The sequence below is a fragment of the Diadema setosum genome, chromosome 8, assembly GCF_964275005.1.
Source record: "Diadema setosum chromosome 8, eeDiaSeto1, whole genome shotgun sequence".
NCBI classification, from domain to species: domain Eukaryota; kingdom Metazoa; phylum Echinodermata; class Echinoidea; order Diadematoida; family Diadematidae; genus Diadema; species Diadema setosum.
In genome coordinates this window covers 30,235,240-30,259,100 of record NC_092692.1, presented here as the reverse complement: position 1 = coordinate 30,259,100, position 23,861 = coordinate 30,235,240, and the positions used below count along the sequence as shown (strand labels likewise).

Here is a 23,861-nt window from a genome sequence, read left to right as displayed (position 1 = left end):
AACAACAACAAACAAGCATAAGCGCTTTTTGAGTAGAAGTCAAACGTACCAACGGACGATGTACTTGTCACTGCCTTCGGAAATCGTGAGATTATTTTATTCGGCTTGAGTAATTCTATTCTACAGCTATGTTTTATTTCAAGCGATTACCCACTCGAACCGACAAAAAAACTGAACAGAAGTTTCAACGCGGACGACAAAAATGCTTCTTTTTTTAAACATAATTTTCTCCTTCTAGCATAACCTCAGGCAAGTGGAAAAATATTCGTACACTTCCTTTGAAACTCGTCACATGTGCGGTTTTGCTATGCTACTCTACAAAATGAATCAACGCCGTCGTCTTAACAAAGGGAAAGGAACGACTTCAATTTTCAAAAGACACGGAGTTCACTGTTGCTTTTCCACAATATGGCAGATAATCAATCTATGAAATTCTACATTCTCAGCGCAGAGACAAAGAAGATTATGAATTGGTGAGCCTGAATGCTTTCGGCAAAAATGTATTCTGATTCTGTTCACCCAGCAAGTCACATGTAGAAATCATATTATTTTCGTGGTTTGGTAATTTTCATTTTTCATCATTAAACTAACTTTTGCCGATCAGATTTCTAACTTTTTGATAGGATGTCTCACCGTAGATGTGAGAATTAGCCTGACAAGGAATGAATAAAAATGATCAGTGAGGTAATACACCTTATGATTAATAGCGAACAGGCCGTTTTTCTTTCCACCTAACATCCTCCGGTTCTGTTATTTGTTTCTTTGCGTGTTCGCGTGTTTGTTAGTTAGCATGTTTTTGTTTTTGTTTTTGCTTAATTGTTTGTTGGGTTTTTGTTTGTTTGTTTTGGGGGTGCGTTCATTTTCAGCGACAAACAAAAACGATCGTTAAGATAGTTTCCTTTCAGCTTCTTTTAAAGCTTCTTCAATCTCCCTCCAAGCTGCCCTGAAATAAGAATGGTCATTTTATATGCCTTCAAGTGTCATGGTAACGCCATGCCCACGGATTCTGCTCATCGTTACACTCCTAGTTGGACGTTGTTCTCGACGCCAATATACCCTGTATCTTGTTTCAGAACCCCAAGTTTACGCCGAATAAGGCAGTACTTGATAGACAACGGACCAATGCTATTAGCCAAATATCTGACTCTTCTGATCAACCCCAGGGCACTTGATCTTTGTTTTGTTTGGTTTTCCTCTCTTTTTTTTTTCTCTCTCTCTCTCTTTCTTTTATTATTCCATTTCTGTTTGTGTGTGTCGCGGAAGTAAAAACGTGGATCCACAAACCCTTAAACGATACGAGTGCCCCGGGGCGCGTATATAGATCGCAAAAACCGCAATTGATGAGTGCAAGTATTCGTTTCTCGGCGGAAGTAAATTGTAAGACGGTAGGAAGCATCACCAAAGGAGGTCACCCTTCTTCTGGTGTGTGTATGACTGTGGATACTCATTTAGGTTGTTCGTTCAGAGCATCGAAAAATTAGTCCATCTTAAAGGGATGGTCCAGTTTCGGTTGAGATGGGTCTTCAGGTTTCCAATATTTTTTTTTTTTGATGATTTCTTGAGATATAAAGAGAAACTTTTTATGAAATAATGAAAGAGTATAAATAATCATAATTATGTCAGGAATTCAACGTTTGTTTGATGAAAATTGGTTTCGAATTGGCTTAGATTTATCCAAAACAAAGCGACCCTAATAAAAGTTGGGATCCACCTGTTATTAGGATCACTTTGTTCTACTTTGTTTTTTGATATCTCAGCCATTTCGAAGCCGATTTTCATCAAGTGAACTTTGAATTCCTTTTAGAATTCTATGTTCTTTAAGATTCCATGAAGTGATTTCTTTGTATCTCGCAAAAAGTTAAAAGCGGAATCCTCATCTCAGCCGATACTATACCATATCTTAAATCGTACTTGTTGATTCTCTGGCTATATCTTTAATAAATTTTGCACTCTCCTTTCTCATGGAGTGATTCCACTCTATACAACATTTCCTCAAATAACTTTAAGACGTGGCAATCTACCTTCCACTGGAAGGGATTTATCAGTGCCATTAAAGAAATATCTACAAACTGTATAAACGAGGAGAAAGATATGGCCATTGGTCATTACGTAGTAGCGCTGTGATTTAAAGGACATTCTTTCAGTCAATGTCAGTCATAAGTCGTATTGCAATTTCTATCTTAGAGTAAAAATCGTATATGATGAGAATCATAATAGTTACAATAACATATAATATGAATATCATGGTTTATGATCCATTTTTATTATACCGAAAAAGAAAAGAGTGAAAGACAATGTTGCAAAAATTGAATTACTAAAAGATGGGACGTTGTCTCCGTGTGTCTTATGAAATCAAGAATGTATGAAAATTCCCCGTCTGTCACAAACATTACGATGTAATAACGTCATTCTGAGAATGCTGAATTTCACTGATAAAACATACCAGTGCTTCCTTCCCTCGTACATCTCTTTTTCTTTTAAATCTCTCTCTGTCTACCAATATATGACACATTTGTGTATTAGTGATGAGAGAAGTGGGAGACGAAATATATATAGGACAGACAGACAGACAGACAGACAGACAAGCAGAGGACATGATTATTTTGAGATTTAAAAAAAATGCAGAAAATCGGAAAAGCAGTCAATATTACTGAGATGTACCTTTCCTCCAAGAAATACCTACGCCCATGCAATTCTTTTTTTCTTTCTTCGAAAGGGCAGTGTGTTAATATTTCATCTTCACTGCGAAAGGCAGCTGTAGACTAAAGAACGGCCTCTGAATATAGACCTTTCATTCGATCATCAGCTTTTCGCTCTTTCTTCTCATCATTTAATGATTCATAGAGACGTTTCCATGGAAACGGAAATACGCGTAGACTTATGATTATAACGTTAATGCGGCAAGCAGTGTCACAGGTATGGAGGAAATGAAAAAGAAGACGGAAATTCTGTCAAGAGCAGGCGTAGCTTGAGTAGCTCCCCGAGTATTGATCTTTTTTTAAATGCCTGGAGGTATTGATGTGGCGAACAGCGATGCCTCTTCGTCTTATTTACCCTCGGCACACTGCGCCCGCTGTTACACAGAAGATGGACAATTTTTCTCCCTTTTCCAACGGTCAGTATCTGATCGTGGTCTTAATGTGGTGATGATAAGCATCAAAATGCCTCCACAGCCTCCATATTTATTGCTCGAGCAAATCGGGGCACTCCCTTGATTCACTTTGTTATGAATGCTTAAGATTTGAGGGCAAGTGATTGCTGTTTACTGCTCAATGCTTTGCTATTTTGTATCTCTGTCTCTGTGTGTGTGTCTGTCTGTCTGTCTGTGTGTCTCTGTGCGTGTGTGCGTTTGTTTGCGTGTGGTGTAACTATGCATGTATCCAACCTTTGTTTACATTATCATTAATTGATATGTAGGAATAACAGACCTGAAGCTTCCAAAATGCTGTTCGACCCCTTTAGTTCCATGTGTTATTTTATCCTTTTCTGTTAAAAAGTGGATAAGTCTTAGCTTCACGTAGTGTTATCGCACTCAAAAATCCATTGATATCTCGACATACATGACAAGGAAATCAAATACAATCGTACCAACAATCTTCTGATAAAACATTGTATGTGAAAACGTCCTAAACTATAGATTGCTAGACTACAATGGGACTCTTCATATCAGCCACAAGATAATTTTTTAATTAGATCAGTCATATGAAATCTCATTGTGATTCCTATTTGTAATTCGCGAAAATTCATCACTGTGCTCGGGGCTGGGTGGTTGCTGTCGGTTCTGCTAATAGTTGTTTGGGTGGGTTTTTAGTTTATTCTTTTTGTGCCAATATGCCCGACATTGATGGCATCAAAGTGAAGCATATAGACGTCACCTATCACACACACACGTACACAGACACACACACACACGCACACACACACACACACACACACACACACACACACACACACACACACACACACACACACACACACACATTTACACAGAAAGCTTGTAAAGTTCCCCTATCTTCTGACGATATCTCAATAGAGATGGTGAAGGTTTCTCATTCGCCGCAGATGACACCGATATGAATGCCTTCTAATTCCACAACAAAAACAAGGGAAACCGGAGGAGGAAGACCAAAAAAAAAAAAAAAAAAAATGCCGCAAAGTTTGACTAGATGAAGGAAAGCCCAAAGCTGAGGAAGATAACCTCATACTGATCTCCAATTTCCTTTCGAACCCGTTGCCATGGTAACAGCCATGAAATTACCCCCGTCAGTAATCGAGTCTTTTGGCTATGATATCGTTTGTTTAACGTGAACCGGTAGGAGGGTAGGTAATCGTTGCCAATTTGGTGCTAGATCCCTGTACTGTATTGCTCTTCATATTTTTCGATTATACATCTTTTTTCCTCTCTCTCTCTCTCTCTCTCTTGGTCGGAGGATCTGAGCATAAAGGTAGGGAATCCCATTTGCATGCCTTAAATGAAGAGTTGTATAAATACAGTGGTATGTTGAAGAGAGTATCATTTTAGAAACTCCCATAAAGTATTGAAAGTGGAAGGTAACATTTAGTACATTTTTATTGACCGTTAGATTTTGAACTGAATTTTTTTCGGGGCTCACCGTAAATTCCAGTACATTACTAGGCTACCTTTACAGACCCATGCACTGCATGTGTGTCCATCATGTATATTTTGTGAAGAAAGTTCATCAAAACTTACAAACATTTCTATATACATTCTTGCCACACACTCTATATGTTATTACATCAGCTCTTATTCTTTTAGATTTGTGTTTATAGATAAAAGATACAGAAGACTGCAACAAAAAGGCTTAAGTGTGGCTGACACACAGAACTACTGAGTAGTTGAGTTTTGTGCATTATTCAAATTGTAGATAACTGTTGACTTCCAAATTTCTCAGCAGTGGCCTATCATAAACAAGTCCCCTGAGGTTCATATTTAATGTTTTGCTGCATTTTGGGAGGTCTGTAAAACGTATCCCCTACCTATAAAGCATGTCTACGTATACAAACGTGCCATGGTCAGTGGTGGCATGTTGGGTAAGGGGCGAGGGAGACAGAGAATGTAGACCCCGTCAAGTTAGAATATTTACAAGTTATCTGGAAAGATTTGACTTAACGTGACAGAAGGTCAGATTTCCACCTACCAGTAATCTTATGTCACAGCAATAACTTCGCTTCACAGCCTTCTCGATGACACAATAAAGATAGACTATAGATACGAAGATAGATTGATTATTCAAGATGCATTATTAGTCATTATCTTATCATAAAAAAGTCCAGCTAATGTCGGACTACTGTATATAGAAACCCTTGCGTGCATTATTTTTCAAGGCGCTCTGAGGAGGCCAACAGAACTTCATGACCAGCTCAAGGGCAGATACAAAGTCAAAGGCTAGAATATAATTTACATCATAAAAGACCTCGACAACCCGCTCTACAAGCATGCCTTGTGTACCGATAGTTCAGTGCTGATGGTGCGCCCTCTTCCGTGTGAAAATAGCGAGACATTCAATTCAATTCAATTCAATTCAGTTCAATTCAATTCAATTCAGTTCAGTTCAATTCAATCCAATTCAGTTCAGTTTAATTCAATTCAATTCAGTTAAATTCAATTCAGTTCAATTCAGTCCAGTTCAGTTAAATTTGAATCAATTCAATTCAATTCAATTCAGTTAAATTCAATTCAGTTCAATTCAATTTATTTCAGTTCAATTCAATTCAGTTCAGTTCAATTCAGATCAATTAATCCACTCCAACTCAACAGTTATGTCATATCTCAACGGAACACGAATCAAACAAGGTATGCGCATGGGCTGACGATACATTGAAATCAATTGGCAATTACGGAATTCTCTTTACAGCAAATATGATTTGCCATAACAATATATGGTAAATTTGAAATAGGTTCAGGGAAAAACGGCGGAACCAGAGGGAGAGAGATAGGGATAGAGGAGGAGAGATAGGGAGAGATGGAATCCGGCAAATTCACACCTGACATTTCCCGCTCAAACATGACGTCGCCCTTAGAGAGGTCTCAATGGACCAATAGCCGGAATTGACGTGTGTCCTGGCATTTCGGACCAAACAGGTGAATTTCCCTCTTCGGATGACATTTTTGGCTCCGCGCATGATGGGGTAACATGTTTAGCCAGAGTTGTTTTGACGGAAGATGGTCCTCCAGAAAGGTCCCAAGTTTGGATACTGCTTAGTTACATACTTAAGGTTTTGTTTTGTTTTGTTTTTTTTTCTTTTCTTTTGGTGTCTTCTTCTTGCTGTCTAACTCTTTGTCGGATACCACCACTTAGCTGTATTAAAAGTACGGTGAGCAGGAAATGTACCGGAACGCTCTTCTGAATTCTTCTCTTTGTTAAGTTTGTTACATGTTTACTCAGCTTATTGAGCATCGCTGGGAAAGCAAACAGGAAGATAAAAATGTAAGCATCTCAACTGCATGGAAAAAAAAAGGCAAAATTGGCGTCTTTTTATCTATTTCGTTTGTGAATATCAGCCTGCACACCGGAACAATAACAAAATGTGGTTTACGGCACGTTTTCGGGTATATATACACAGTGTGATTCAAAATGAAACAAAAATCATTTTATATAAGAAGAACACTTTCCCTCAAAGTGGAAATGTGTCCGGTATAACAGCTTGGCAAACACGCTTGATGGAAGAGAAGCTTTATGGCGAAGTTTTCTGCGCTGCCCAGACTGCGAGCATAGATGGAAATAAATGTGACTAAATCAATGAGCCCTGGCCACCCTTGGGAACAACAGAATAGAGGAGGGGGAAAGAGAGAGAGAGAGAGAGAGAGAGAGAGAGAGAGAGAGAGAGAGAGAGAGGAGGAGGAGGACTGAGAAGGGGGAACCACTTTAGGAAAACTGGAACAAAAATGCGTGAAAAATATTCGCACTATTTGCCCACTCCTTGACGACGAATGCAGCCAAAATTTGTGGCGGTAATTGGTGTGACGCGCGACACTTCACACTCTCCGGCGCGAAGACGCGATCCTTCTAAAGGGTCCAAAAATTCCACCTGCCCATCCCCTTTTTCGTCTTTGAAAGGTGCCATGTGCTCCGGAAAAGTTTGTGTATATGTGTGTGTGTGTGGGGGGGGGGGGGGAATGGGGACTTTAAGCTTCTCCTGATGACACAATCATTTCTTCAACTATAATAGGACCAGTTGTGAACACCAGTTGCGTGTCTAGAATGTTTTGGAGGACCCCCTCCACCTCCACCTCCACACAAAAGAAGAAGAAATAACGAGTAAATAGATAAAGATACATGTTATACATATATAAAGACGAAAAGATGAATAAAGGAATAAATAAATGAATAAACAAATACTAATTTAAAGAATGAATAATTATAAAGTTTTCCATCAGAATCAAAAGAATTTCTCGATGGAATGCAGAAAATTTGTTGTATTTCATTAATATTTTTCCTGATTTCTCATCATGATATATATTTCATTCAATATTATGATATTAATGAGCTATACAAAAGTCGCCAAAGCGTGTGTTAACAAGTCGGCAGGTAAACGTTTAGATGAATGAATTCCACTTCACTAGACAGTGACTCGAATTGCTGAACTTCAGCCACTCAAGGGCATGAAAAGTTAACTGAATTAATGCAAGGTCGTGACGATGCTGCTGATTGGTGTTAACAACTGAGTTGGAAAGGACTACAGAAGTAATAAGCGCTAATGCCAATTCTCACTGATACCTTAATGGGATTTACCTATAGGAAGATCCGGTAGTCATTGAGCAACCGTTTTTATAAAGAATAATTTATGTGGAATTATGACAAATACTGCTGACAATATGAGTGATCCAATTGATGCCTATGATGTAGCAAAAATCCCCTCGGTCTGTTGAATTATTCCCGCCATAAAGCTCTCCCAATTACACGCCTCGCCGCAAGCTGTATGAAGCGCCGCCACGGAGATGGTTTTTACCTTTTCTAATGCTCAAACAACGAACGAGGACATAACCGCGGAGGATGCGATGAATTATTGAGGAGCGGTTAACGTATTAAATAATTCATCTTGCCGGTAATGAACAAGCCGGAACGAAGAGTAGGGCCTACGTAGTGCAAAGCCATGAAGTTAAAGGGATTGTATAGTTTTGGTTGAGACCTAATTTCAGGTTTTAACATTTTTTGGTGAGAAAATGAGAAACCTCTTATGAAATATGAAAGGGCATATAATTCTATGAGGAATTCAATATTAATTTGATGAAAATTGGTTTTGAAATGGCTGAGATATCCAAAAAAGAGCGATTCTAATAAAGTGTGGGACCCACACTTTATTACGATCGCTTTGTTTTACTTCGTTTTTTGGATGTTTCAGTCATTCCAAACCCGATTTTCATCAAATAAACTTTGAATTCCTCTTAAAATGGTATGCTCTGTACTATATCATAAGTGTTTTCTTGGTATCTTGCAAAAAGTTAGACGCCCAATTTTCATCTCCACCAATACTGTACCATCCCTTTAATAGAAGAGCGAGAGACCTTCACGAGCGACCCCATTGAGTTGACGAATGACTTTGGGAAGTCAACATGTTACACGCTAAATGTGCATGCGTACCAGTCTGTATTGGCGTATAAATCGTACCAACGTAGAAACGCTGTTGTTGGTGTTGTTGGTTTTGTTTGTGACGTTCTTGTAGATGTCACTTGAAGCTTTTGCATTCATAGAAACAAGAAAGCTTTCTGACTGCAGCGAAGTAAGAGGCATTGATCAGCACACGCGATAAAACACAAACATGCATAATAATCTATAATAAACGCGCGCACGACGCTATAATCATGATTATTCTGTAGCGAGTCAGTCACTTTTAATCAGCATGAATATCTCGACCACTAACGTTGATGATTTGGTTAACCTCACCATTAGAAATGGTTTCTTCCGTGTAGTGTGTTATCCTTGACACAGAAAGCAGAAACTCCAAGAAAAAAAAACACAACACCGTGGTTCTCGAAAATTTCGGTCAATTTTCAAAAGGCTTTGTCCTATGAAATAGAATATTAGAGGGGTAAGGGTATTTGCTTTATGTTAATCTTGATTTCATGTCATTTGTAGTTAAGCTTGGTTTCATTATCACCAATTGGGCTAGAGGTCTAACAGATCTAGATTTAAAAAATAAATGACTAGACTGAGTCTAACCCAACCTACCTAGGTCTAGACTTCAAGCTTTATTGTGTCTGAAGTGCGGTTTGTCATCATTAGTTTCAAGTCCACGGGTCATTAGGGAATAATTATTTAACGTAACTGCGAAGTTTGCTAAAGGTTAAAATTTCCATTCCAATCAAAACCACGTAGATTAGACAAAGTCTGAATCAAATTATAAGCATGGGGACTACATGTATAATACCCAACAAAAATAATTTATTAATTGATTAATGATTAAGGATGTGCAATTGGCGCGTCATAATTTCATGATAAAAGAAAACGTACGGTTAGATTCAAATGTTCCACATTCCTCCGACAAACAATGTACTGGCTCTACTTCCGACATCAGATTCTCTTCAGGAAACTCGAATAAATTGTGTCTCATTCGGCGTTTTCTCAGTAGGCTTGGTCCTGCTGAGTAAGAAAGCTTGTGGCAATCGTCACACGTGACCACACGTGACCATGCTATAAAGTTTTGACATGGTCAAGTTCACAGTATGGGTCATTAGATGATATTGTGTTTCTCTGCTGTTGTATCGCACACTAGGCGGTATCGAGAAGGTCTCCTTATCTAAGATATATCATTTATTGAAATGTGAGGCGGGATATATGACTTCGGTTCAGTGATTAAAAGGGAACGTATATAATTCTTATCAAAACGAAATTACATTACAAACTGCCAATTTCGTTTCATGATGATTAATGTAAAATGTAGTCCTCATTATTACTCTGGCTACTTTTCTTATTATCATAACTATGGCTAACTCTGGCTACTTTTCAAGTTATCGGAAAAAGATATTCCTTACAGCAAATAAGAATCGAAGTTGCAATGCAGAGTTAATTGATAAATTTTCACTTGAAGATATAACATCCTCAGTTATAGTTTGATGCTACGTTGAGAGAAAATTCAGAAACGCTTGCAGGTGATAGGGCGTAGATTGAAAGCTAGAGCATAGTAAATAATGTCGTGGTGTAAGGGCTCAAAATTCATCATTCACCAATTTGAATTTCTTTGCAGTATATCGGAAAGTAGCTCTACCGAGATACTTTTACCATTACTTTCTACCGTTTTCTTTCATGTCTTTCGTTATATCGAAATTTCGTTATAACCGAACAAATTAATATATATATATATATATATAGAGAGAGAGAGAGCTGATAATGTTGGGGTATGAATTTTTACTTCGTTATGACCGGAATTTCGTTCTAACGGGAATGTACTGCATTAAATCAAAAATCGTCAGTTCTGCAGGCACACGAGAACTACTGGTGTATGTTTTTCATTGTAAAATGATTGTACAAAGTGAATTGCCAGGGCTGTGTACATCCCCATCCCCTTCCTTCTCGCAACACTTATCTATCCCCCCCCTCTCTCTATATATATATCTATTTATCTATCTCTCTATATTATATTATATCTATTTATCTGTACATATCTCTCTCATGTATTGTTCCTTCATTCTAACCATTATTCTCCCTAACTTATAATGCGACGAGGAGAAACCAAGTGTAACACGGAGACTTTGATGGTTTGGTCTACCTTGAGAGGATTACATCCACACCGATCGAGGAAACCACCGATCGATACTCCTTCATTTCTCGTCTATGAGAAATATATATTCTAGTGTTTAGCGTGTGATTAATTGATTGTGTATTGTGTCTCGTGTAATGGATCGCGTCTCTGCGGTTGTTTTTTTTTATGATCCGTTTGTTTGAGTAAACTTTTACTTCTAATATAATTATTTTCATCAAAACGCAGAAAAATTAAAGCAATAGCTACTAATCTTGAGTCAGTTTTTGTCTCCCCCCCCCCCCCTCAGTAAAACATTCATCATGTCATTATTTTATCACGAGACATTTTTTTCAATACCTTTTTCAGTTTGTGAATATCTTGCTGACTTACGAGAGAAAGAGATACGTCTAGAGTGAAACTTAAATAATTTGTAGTAAATCAAGGTTGTACCGAATGCCATTTATTGTTTAATCCATGAAGTCAATATTGCATTGGTATACTAAAAAAAAGGTTGATTCTCTCCTGTTATAATATGTTTCATTAGATTTTTATTTAAACACACACACACACACACACAGTACAAATACAACAAATCAGGATGATTAATCTACCTCATGATTAATTCGTTATGAGATGACGTCACTCTTCACTGGAGTGAATGCCTAAATACTGCTGGCCAAGAATTGATTCAAATTGGCTATCGTTTCGTCATCCTACTTGTGATAATGATGATTTAGCACATCTCATAAGCGAAAAGATTATCTGACGAATTTAGGTTTATTTAATGTTTCATGAATAAATTCCTGTGGAAATGTGCGACTAACCGATATAACCGATATAAGCCTCATTAAACTTATTGCGAATGCTGATCATTCATGAACCTATTTCCGAGGCTTTTGCCTATGAGCCAGTGACCAGTTAATTTGCCATTATATTTGATTTATTTGGTCTGTTCCAGATACATTGCAATTCTACAGGTCGTTTCATACGGATTGATAAATGAATAGACAATTTAAACAGATTATGTCGTATCTTGCTATAGTCATCTTACTGTTAAACTTCACACCACGTAATCAATTTATCTCTCCCATCTTTCTTCTCTACTGACAGCGACTCAGTGATAGGGGCTCCAGCGTGCCCGGGAAACACTTTGAGTATTGGCGTAGTATAGACAGAAAGGGTTGAAAAAGTAATCGTTTTAATGTCAGTCTGCAAATAGATTCGTTTGGGAATATTTTTCATTCGAGGTTGCTTTCGGAGTATATTGATATTTTCCTGTAATCTGTTCTGAAAAACAGTGAACATCCCATCTTTGGTCCAAGCTCTTTGTATACATTCTTGCGGCGTTTTGCCCGTATCAGGAGTTGTTGCATGTATAGGCCTACCTATAGCTAAGTTAGTGATTCACTGAGGAAGATGCCCTTTCATCTTAGCTTCCCTTTGGACTTGTATAATAGACGAGTTACCTTGCGTTGTATACGTGACGAAGCGCACAATGACCGCCCTCGGTTTTGGTATAGTCCTTCCGTTCGCGCGTTGTCGTCGTCGTCGGGTCGAGGTCGTTGTGCGAGTCTGATTCCGCGGCCGATGTCCTTGGTGTGGTGGACGTCCATACTATTAGACCATGGTGTATGTTTTTATTTCATTTTCTGAACAAATATTGTCTTACTGACCATATTCCTTTGACACACAAATAAAAAGAAGAGTTGGACGTTGCTTCATTTTTTCATATTTTTTCCTTTTGTTCCCCACTCGCTTCCATTTGTTGAACTGATTAAGTTAATAGAAGACAAGTTTCAACAGCGAATTGACCATTTCTGTGTTTGTTTCATTGTATCTTTTTATCTGTGAGGCTGCCACCAGTATCATGCCAGACTCCTGCCTTTTTCTTTTCTTTTCTCTATCTAACCATGCGAACTGGAAATAAAGGTATAGCTGATTTCTTTGATTTTATCACATTTGTTTATACACTTAAGATATCATAGCGATTATCATACTTTAAAGCTATTACGTGTAGGGCCTACATTTTTGTTCAAAATACACTTCACACTTACCGTAAAATTTGTATGATTTTCATGGAGAAATACAGAAACAAAATCGAACTGAAACTACAGAGAGAGGCAAGAGAGAAGCAGAAAGAGAGGGGGAGAGAGAGAGAGAGAGAGAGAAAGGTGGTGAGCCATATCTTCAGGCAGAGGGGATTTTGCAGTTTCAAGAAATCTAGTTCGCGATGTGGCCTTGGATAAAGACAACTACGTCACTTTTTTCCCCACGTAAGATACCCAATCGCTTGGCAAAACGAAAAGAAAGATATTCGCGGAAGCGTGAAATTGGAGAAAGCTTATACTTGAAAATGCGATTGGATACTTCACGTTCTGTTCCGTCAGGCGCCGTTTTCATCCTTCTCTTCTAAATTCTTCACGATTTGGACCGATTGTTGCTCAATTATCGCGTCAATGGGCGAATGATCACCCTAAAGCGCTTGGCAATTCAGAGGGGGAGGGGAGACAATGATTGTATACCAATTACTTTCGAGAAACGATTCATCTCGAGATGGAAATGGCGAGGATCATCGCCTGAACGAACCAGCGATAAGATTAATGACATAAATGAGGCATTTACTTGCAATGAATGGCCTGTGTTCGATTTTTTTGTTGTTGTTGAACAGGAACACTTTTTCTAACACTTGGTCATATCAGACACGATGAAGTATTAAGGTACAGAAAGGAATTGATCTGTTCGATATTATCACTGCTTAATCGACGTCGATAAGTTACTGTATAGGGGAGGAAAGCTCATACCCCCATGCCGAAAATGTTTCGAAAATCGAATTTCTTGATTTTAAAAAGACAACATTTGTCATTATTCTACATTTTTGTCGTTTTTCATTTCTCTACGGATATGATATATTGATGTATGATAGGGAAGACGGATATATCAAAATATGTGTACCGTAAGAATGCATACTCTGGAAATCTCAGGAATAAAAGGGGACAACTGCCCCTATCACCCTCTGCTACATAATGCGGCCGTCTGCTGAATGTTTGAAAATCCATAATCCACAACTTGCCCGCAAACAAAAAATATTTGGTCCATGGCCTAATACCGATTCAAGCATAGAGAAGACACAACGGGATGTAGAATACGATATTAGCACCAAAAAAAAAGAAAATACGCAGAGAACGCTTTTGGAATCCATAACTTGCCTCGAAGCCTGACTTTTCGAGAGAGAAAATAAAAACACGAGAGAAAATCGATGTTTTTTGAGAAGCAGATGCTCTCACTAATTCCGTATTGGAATTGTACTCAGTTGATTTGAGTTCCTAATATGTATTTTTCCTCTCTTTTGCCCATCCCACCATTCTTTTCCCCTTTTCTTTTCTCCAGTGATTACACAATGTCATCAGATAAACAGACTCCTATCAGAGGCCAACGATGCGAGACAATTGAGTGAGTACTCTGTTCCTTTCTTCCCTATAAGGGAGTTCATGGTTGCGATTTGCGCATGTGCAAAATAAAGGTCAAATGAGAATGTTTGTGTATTTGCCATTGACGTTCAAACGAAAAGAATCCTCAGGCAAATGAGGATTTGGAATATTGAGTTGTGTGTTTCACCTTGTTAGAACGCACAGGTGAAAGTGATTCATCAATAATGTTTAACAAAAGCTGCACACGCATTTCACTGACATTGATTACAAAGGTGGCATGCTTCAACAAAAAATGCTCTGTCACAGGTCCTTTCCATGTTATTTGAAAGTCTGTGGTGTAGGGGTCAAATGAGACATGCGCTAACCATGAACTCCCTTATATACAAGACTGTCGAAATTGTCGCATTAGCTGAAACGTATAGCTGAAGCCGATAGGAATTTTGTCGTAAATATCACTGCTCTTTATTCTCACAATGACATTTATATGATAGCTTCTTCCCGGGCAAATTACAGAGGTTGTTGATTTTAGCTGGGGGGGGGGGGGGGGTCGTTCTCCGTGACTACGCACCCATGTCCAAAAGAAAATAAAAGCATCGAAAAGGGTCTGCTTTTAGACACATATGTCGTCGACGACGTTTAAAAAAAAAACAAAAAACAAAAAACAAAAAACTTTACCTTATGTCTGTCGCCAGTTTAAGGGTCCCATTTTACAAAAATAGGATTTCGACATTCAGAAAGGTAAATTGGTAAATTCCAAGAGAATGATATGAAGTTCACTGGTATTTGTTGTGGATTGAATAGAATTAGATCTGACATCCGTTTGACTGAATTCCTTCTTGTATTTCAGGGAAGATTATTTTGTTGTTGTTGTTTTTTTCAAACTAGTGTAAGAATCATTTATTCAAAACGCCATTTAGGGAATGGTACGCCCCTCGTGACACCATGCATTTAGGGTAGGTGTTAACAGGTGTGACGCCATTTAATGGTCCATATTAGATATGCACTAATATGCCATTTAGGTGCCATTTCTGAGGTGCTTAGGCGTGAGTGGGTTGCACATTATGTAGTCATGTAGGCCTAATTAAAGATAATTATCTAAAGATTTATTGAACACTGAAACACCTTTTTTGTTGTTTCTTTCGTATTATCTATTACACATGATTTTGATGTTTCTGACGAGAAACATTTCACGTTCATCTAGAATTGTAGTAATACACTTGACCGTTTGTTATTCTATCCTTATCATGAGGCCGTATTTAGTAATCTTCCCTGTACTCCCCCCCCCCCCCGAGGTCGTACGTTATACCAATCTATGTACCATAACTGCAAACAGATTTAAAAAAAAAACACCCCACAAATTAACTGTTCATTACTGAGAAGCTGATGTCTTTGTGGGTGCGTTGTAACGTTAAGTTTAATCTTGACAGAATTACATTTTGTTGAATTGTCGAAAGTTTGTTAAAAAGTACTATGCAAAGACAAATCGCAAACTGATAATTACAAATAACTGTATTATGCTCTATTCCCTTATTCTATTTACAAAGCCGGATGATTTTCACTTTTCAATTTTCCTGCTATCAGACAGGCCGACATTTTTAAGCGTTTTATGTAGAACGAGGTATTACTGTAAACATTTAATATCGCAAAAGAGAGGATTGAGGGAGAATAAGTTGAAATCACAGTTAGCAATGACGGTGCACACCTATTTATTTTGTATAGTCAAGGAATTTTCCCTACGTATGTTTGTTGATCTAACTAATTTTGAAATTTGGCGCCATAACTAACTTACACATCAAATTTGGCTTTCAAATTTGAGGAAAATAGAAAATCGAATGCGTTTCCCCCATAAATTAGTAAAACTGTAAAACGCGCTGTATGAGTATTTATTTGGATATTTGTTGTTTTAACTCTATTTCTTTAAGGATTTCTTTGCCTTATCATCGAATTTGTGTGACAGATAAATCTCAATTAATTTGTTCAATATTGATTGATTGAAACCTGCTCATGAAGAACATACATTTAATATTCTTGATAATCACAATATGAAATTTTATACCCGCCGTCATTTCATTAAACGCAACAAGAGAAGGAAGCCATCAGTCATAGTTTAAGTACGTTAAACGTTTTGCTCACAATGAATGTATTCCAGACAATAAGTCCCAATGAACTCTTCACCATTTTCGCCTTTTCTCGCTAGCCTTTTTCCATTCGCTGGGAGCATTTGAGGTGATCAGCGCGGCGGCTACTCTCACTGGTTGCTCCGTCGCCCTCGTAGCCATGCTACACGAACAACCCCTCGCCATGCTCGTAGCTGGCTTCACCATGCTCTTTTCAGGTACGTGTGGAGACTAATGTCTCGAAAAAAAAAGACTCATTCTTTCCACAGCCGTGACGTTGTCACAAAGTGATACTTGAAACGTATTTCTTGTGAGAGATGATAACCTTAAAGTGACCTCATTAGCAAAAAAAAAAAAAAAAAAAAAAATCATAAAGAATTAAAAGAAAGAGACATATAGGCCCGAATTCACGAAGGTGGTACAAATGAAACAATGGTTTAAACCATGGACAAAAACCATGGAGCGCCAAGCGTCGCATGGAATATTTCGTTAGGAAATTGGACATTTTTTCGACAAAATTACAGTTTCGTTAACGAAATAATCATTTCGTGGACGAAATGTGCATTTAGTTACAAAATGTAATTTCGTTACAAAATAATCATTTCATCGACGAAACGACTGATTTCGTAACGAAATGTTCCGTGTGAAACTTGATGCTCCATGGTTTTTGTCCATGGTTTAAACCATGGTTTCATTTGTACCACCTTCGTGAATTCGGGCCATAGAGTTTGCAAAGTTTGAGATTTTTATCGACACAGGAAATTGTGTTTTTATTAGACAGTGTTAGAAAATACAAATGTTGTTGATTTATCCTGTGGCTTGAGTACAAGAATATATTTTGTGCGTATTTGTGTATGCAGGCAATGTAAGTGATTGAATTGATAAGTAATGAGTATTCATTAACCCAAAGTGGGGCTTTTTTTTATTGATGTATGTACAACTGCAAGACCGTTTACTTAATCTGTGTATTCTGGGAACATTGATTGCATCACCTTGCTTGTAGTTTTGTTTTGTTCGATTATATTTTTACATGCGTTATGCTTCAGCGTCTTTGCCCTAAATGGAAAAAAAAAATCTGATTTGATGTGAACAATAATGATCATTGTTGTTTAATGTAGGTTTTCCCGCCAAATTTCATCAGACTTGCATTCGAATTAATGACAAAGCGTTCAGATTCAAGCGATGTTTGTCACTGCTCTACTCTCACGGTTCATTTTAATTCTTTGAGTAATCAATTTCATTTCATGTCATTCCTTTTAGATTTTATTTCATTCAATTTAGAGAGAAATTTATTCAATTCAACGGCTCAAAGTTGGCATTCAATTTCGCGCCAGCTGGATAGACGTTTAGATTCGCACCAAATACCATTTTCAATTTCATTTATAGGCACACAACTTCGACCTTTTTAACGTTCAAATTCAATTAGCATAACCACGTCCTGTAATTCTATGCAATTATTATCAATATTCTTACGTTGATGAATGGCAAATTCATCAACATTTAGTGTTATCATTTCCATTTCAACATCTCTTTTTCATTGTTTTTTTTTTTTATTCTTTTAGTTTCACTTTATTTCCCCATCAAAATGGATATCACTTTATTTCACAGAATGGTTAAACTCCGACTTTGCTAACATAATGAGATATCTCATGAGAACATCGATATGTCAAGTGTGATTATAGTCGTATAACATATTATTCTGTTTTCAGTCGCGTTTGAGGTTTGAAATGTGTGTGAGATACGTTGCATTGGAATATTGATCTTTCTTTCACATAATTATTCATAATTTCGATGTTCAGTCTCTCCGGCAGTCTCCAAGTGGTTGCGCATGTCGGCATCCATTTTAATATTTCGGACCCCACCCCTTGCTAGCTTTTCGACCCTTCCTGTGTCCACATAAATCGCTACAATAAGGGAGTTCACGGTTAGCGCGTGTCTCATTTGACCCCTACACCACAGACTCTCAAACAACATGGACATGTGTTGTAATCAAGAATGCCTTGTTGAAGCATGGCATCTTGTATTAAATTAATGCTCACGAAATGCATGGAGAGATTTTGCTAATCAGTGTTGATGAATGAATTACTGACACCTGTACGTTCAAATTCAGTCTAAAACACATACATGTGTACATTGTAATGACATAACTCAGATTCCCAGTTGCCCAAGGATTCTATTCATTTTAAAGCCAGTGGCAAATACACAGACAGTCTCATTTGACCTTTGTTTTGCACATGCGCAAATCACAACCGTGAACTCCCTTATCGATCTAGCCGTAGACCTGTTTATGCCAAGAGTGTCGGCCAGTTCTAGGTAGTCTTGTTGATTATCAAATGCTTCTGCCAGCCTAGCTCGGTCTGTATTTGATACATTCATGTACTGTCCTCGAGCTCATTTATAAATGAATGTTTCTTTTTCTCTTCATTTAGTCTATCTGTGCAAATATCAATGAATGCTAACACGACATTTGCTCCTGCGACAATTTCTCCAGTCTTATTTTCTCCAAGGACTTAGGGTTAGGATTAGGGTTGTGATGGGATGTTAGGTTTAGTCCGATATGACAGTGTATGAAGATTAGGGTTAAGGTTTATGTTTGCGGATAGAATTTATGTTTGACTTAACGTGCAAATATTTCATGGGGGCAATTGTCACAGGGGCAAATGTCACGGAACCCAGTGAATTATCACAAGAATCTTTTCATTGCATCTGGTCAATTTCCTACCAACATTTTTTTTTTTTTTTTTTTTTGTCTTCTACCAGGATTGTTCATGCTGGTAGGGCATCTGATGATGCTTACGGCTCATCAGGAGGAGGAAGAAGAGAACACCCTGATCGGGGCGATCGTCGAAGAAGCGTCGACGTGGCGCTACGGCTGGAGCTTCGTCGTCGGCTGGACGGCCTTCGTTCTCTGCCTCTGTGCCGGCATCACGGACTTCCTCGTCTACCGCAACTTCCGGAAGATCACGGAAGAGCTCCACAACACGCCCGCGCGCGTCAAGTACGTGCAGAGACAGAGTCCCGTCCCGCTCGGTCCTACCATATGATCGTTGCTCCTTCAAGTGGTAATTGTAGATCGGCTTGAAGACGAACTGTCGAACTGTGCCGCCGACGTACAGAAACGCACGAAAGCGAGTACATTAATTGTACTTCAGAACTATTATTACAGGTTCAAGACTACAAGAGCGCCACCAATCGATGATTATGAAGAAGATCATTAAACCAAACGTGAAGAAGGTGCAATGAAGAGCACCTGGACTTTTGCTTCAGACGATATTTCGTTGGGCAATGTTGAGTAACACGCGCGAAGGCATGGTCCGCCATCTTGTCATCCTGAAATCCGCTTCAAAGAGTATTTCGAGTACACACAGCAGAGACTGACTCTTGCCTTGTTCATATTTTGAGCGAATTTTCACTGTTTAAAGAACGATCAACAATCAAGGGTTTACCAAGCCTGTGTGATGGCCGTCGTTAATGTCTCGATAATTATTTATCTGCTGCTCCCTGAATTTACATAATTTTACGGAATACAGTTCATGATTTTGATATTTCACTGATTAGAGAAAGATATTCATGTTTGTCTTTGTATCTAACTATATTAACCCTTTATTTAATTCATTTCCTTCCTTGCAGCATTTTCCATGACATTGTCAGTGATAAGATTTGGGTTCCCCTGCAGTGCCGGTCGTTATGTGAGGCTCCTTAAGCGTATATGATCCATATCCAGACGTAGTGGATATATAGTTTTTAATATCACCTTCACTCGCGGTATCATATAATAAGCGAGAGCATAGGCATCAGTTCGAGGAGATTGTCACGATAATTACGATCACGTGAGGTTAAAATGCAGCAGTGGATCGCACCAAAGATGATAAGAATCTGTCATCGTCTTAAGTACAGTAATATAGCGACAGATAATTACCGCCATTGATGGGGTCATGTAATAGACTGGTAACTGGTGCTAACTTTTGACAGACGATACAACACATATCCATGGAGATCATGGATACTATGACGATTAAAAGAGAGCACAAAGTACAGTATCTAACGTTTTGTTTGGACGATTGCATCAACACAATAATGTCGTCAAGAATACCTCCAAAAGAGCCAAAATGGATTATCCCGACATCATTACGGCTGTTGCGACGTGTTTGATGATTGTATGAAAATACTATTAATTCCAAGACGTTTCGCGCCAAAAGATATCCCAGGCAGCCTCCATGTCCCCAGCGCCGCGTGTAGAGTGGAGCGAGGGATGAATGATAAACCAATATAGAAAGAAAACAATATGTCATGTATGTAGCGAAAGTGTGACAAACTACACGTAATGAGGCTGAGGGATTGCTCGCTGCGCAGCCGAATAAAACGCATACGTAATATTGTGACGACATCTAAAAACAATCACAGTAATCCGTGACAAGAATTGGATTGTGTTTCCTTGCAGTCTATGTGTACTTGTGCGTTCGCATTCGTTCAGGTCATAATAAATTGAAGGGAAATGTAGGCTCATACGGCTGGGACTGGTGTCATTGCTTTCGGACAAAAATAGAAAACATTCTGAGAAACTCCGTGTGAAAGAAAATGATTAAAATGTTATGTAAACATGTTGCGGCTGATCATTTATAATATTTCTTACGTCATGTAAATCTGAAGCTTATCTTCTTCTTTTTTTTTCGAAGAGGGTCCGCCGCCGCGCAAATACTGTATATGATCACCCTTGGGTGTCTTAGGCTCTTCGATCAACCTCGAGTTCTGCCGATTTCTCCTCGTAATGGCGGCAACATCCGTCCCCAAAGACTCGAATCCGATGCCGATGATACAGTTGTCTTAATCTCAATGGCAGAATCTCTATCAATATCTAGAGCAAACATTCCATCGAAAAGAGAAATGCGATCGCCCGAATAGCTGCGGGTCGTGTGTCGTCGTCCTTCTCAATTCAGCAAGTCGTGGCGTCCTCTATATCAATATAATGCTTAATTCCTGCAGGGAATAGTCAGCCCAACTATCCCTGGCCAAATATGATACAAACAATGTTTGTATAATGCGGTGCCACGCATCATGCAGTGAGCAACATGCACAATCATATCTTGTCTCTCCCTTAAAGGCATTACTTACCATTTGCAGATGAAACAAAAACCCAGCTTTTGTGCTTTAAAATAGTTCTAAAATGGGAGGAAGGGATAGAAAAAACCATTGTACAAATGTTGATCAGTTTAACCAAAGTTATGTTTTGTCAGATGTATGAAATGTGAACAATAGTTTTGTTTCGGAAATAAACCGTCTACAGTAATGGTTTATTGAAAAAAATTGTGATATCTCCTTATACTTTCGGCTTTATAGCGAAATTTTTATATGGTAAGATGTTTTGTGATACAACTGACCTACACATAAATTATGCATCAAATGTGATAACTCGAACATTTTTTTAATCACTGCTCTATATAATACAGTACCTTTAAATCTTACAAAACTGCCTGCGCACATCCCCCCCCCCCCCCCCCCCTTGGCGTTTATCAGACAGTTTCATTCCAGTCCGGGCCACTGTGAAAAAAAAAATGGAACAATAGATTGGATATTGCAGACATGATTGCTAGCAAATCTGAGCAATGACTTGCCTTTAATCCAATGTATGGCTGAATTTAGTTGGAAACCCCCATGTCATTGAAGTCGAAATAACACTTGCGTGTTTGTGAGTGATACATACGATCTGGCATCATGGAGTAAATAGAGCCCCCCACCCTCTCTCTCTCTCTCTCTCTCGCTTTCCCTCTCTTTCGATCTCTTTATCAATCAAAAAAAAAATGATTGAAAAACCACGATATTCGAATAGGTGCTCAATTATTGCATATTCCACGCTGTATTACAAACTATCAATGTTGGAGACGACGCGGAATTAATTTCTCAGACACTCTTCACAAGAGAAGTTTTTTATAAAAGTTTGTCATCATCCTAATTAAATAAAAAAATCCTGTAAGCTAGACCTATTCGAATAACCTCTTTACTGAGAGAAGTCGGCTAGTGATCCAAAAAGGACTGATCGCAAAATGCAAATTTTACGCTGTTGTGTTATCCGTCAATGTAAATCGTTTAATTACATACACTATGAAGCAAAACAAAAACAAACAAAACAAAACAAAACGTCAACTCAGGGTGATGGAGAAAGCTTGTACAAAAAAAAAATGATGTTCTCATGATGTCGATATCTAGATAAATTCCTTGAACAAGCGAGAATGTCACATTGTAAATCTTGCCGTGCAGTGTTTGTGAGTGAGTGTACGACGTGCTCCAGTGATGCTTTCAGACGGCGCCAAATTCTAACTGTAGAAACAATCGCAAGATCTATTCACTTTGCCTTGGAACCAGCCATGTCACGTGATTGATATCGTTCTAGATCAATTCAATAACAACTGTGATTATTTGTGTGTTTATTCATCTATGTATATTCATATATATAGTTTATTCACAACATCTTCTAACAGGGACATTCCGTTCAGTTCTGCTGATATCCAGCAAACCATGCTTTTCCAGGGAGCCTTGTATACAGTGTACATATACTTTCAAATTAAAACTAACAATACAAAACAAACAATCGAACAAACAAGCAAATAATATATATATATATACAGTATTTACAAATAATTCTTTACAACTAAATTTGCAAAGGGTACAAAATGGGTATCAGTGTATTGATACACAAATCAACTCATAACAAGAACAGGTAAACAAAAAACACTATTTTCTATCGTACTTGGCAAACTGAGATTATGATTATAATTTCCATCGTATCTTTCTTCTAAACATTCTCCTTCTTCATCTTCACCATATTCATCTCCTCAGACTTGTTATCATTAATGTGATCATGATTATAATTGTCATTATCATTATTTTGTTCGTTATCATTATTGTCAGTATTATTGCTATCATTATCTTTATCAATGCACTGCTGCGGGAACCAAATTTATGAGATAGCTTCCCAGCAGGATTAGACTGCTTAGAGTTTTGTACATTGAAAGTAGAGCCTATCCCCACTAATAGCTTACAACATGTCGGGGTGTGTGGTATATTGTATAAAAGTATTTAGTGTGATGTGTTTGGTATATGCGGCCTTGTTTTCTTCATTTCACTGACGACATTCTACTAGGCAACTGCCTCTACTAGTCCTTAATAGTACTTTATTCGTGTATATATGATATATATAGAACAAATAACTACTTCCGGAACATGACTATATTTTAGCACCTCTGTAAGTAAGAAATTGTTAAGAAATCACGTATGGTGGTACAGGATCATGTACAGAACGCGTAATGTAAACGACCGTAAAAAAAAGAAGAAGATAATCTACTATTGTTTATATTTTTATACGAGTGACTGAATTCTTATTCTCATGATTGTTACGTAATATCACTGTTTCTTTAGTACAATCTATCGAATGGGAAAATGTGCTTCGACATGATATTCGACTGCGTGATGCTGTGTACGTATCTTTAACCTCACTTGTACATAATTAAGGTCTTGAAATCATATAGATAGAAGCCTACATGAGGGGAATATGTCTCGCCTTTTCACCTTATGTAATGGTGTTATGTATTCCCAGTTTCATATCCCACCATAGCACCGG

General features: G+C 38.1%; 1 protein-coding gene across 1 annotated transcript in view; it reads left to right on the top strand.

Moving 5' to 3' along the window:
• Positions 1–19,290, top strand: part of LOC140232387 (uncharacterized) — an 84,310-nt gene extending 65,020 nt beyond the window's left edge. Inside the window, exons 2-4 of the mRNA XM_072312513.1 lie at positions 14,089–14,151; positions 16,327–16,464; positions 19,007–19,290. Coding sequence (XP_072168614.1) covers positions 14,089–14,151; positions 16,327–16,464; positions 19,007–19,290 — 485 coding nt within the window. The remainder of the gene's footprint in view (positions 1–14,088; positions 14,152–16,326; positions 16,465–19,006) is intronic.
• Positions 19,291–23,861: the final 4,571 nt, after the last annotated feature.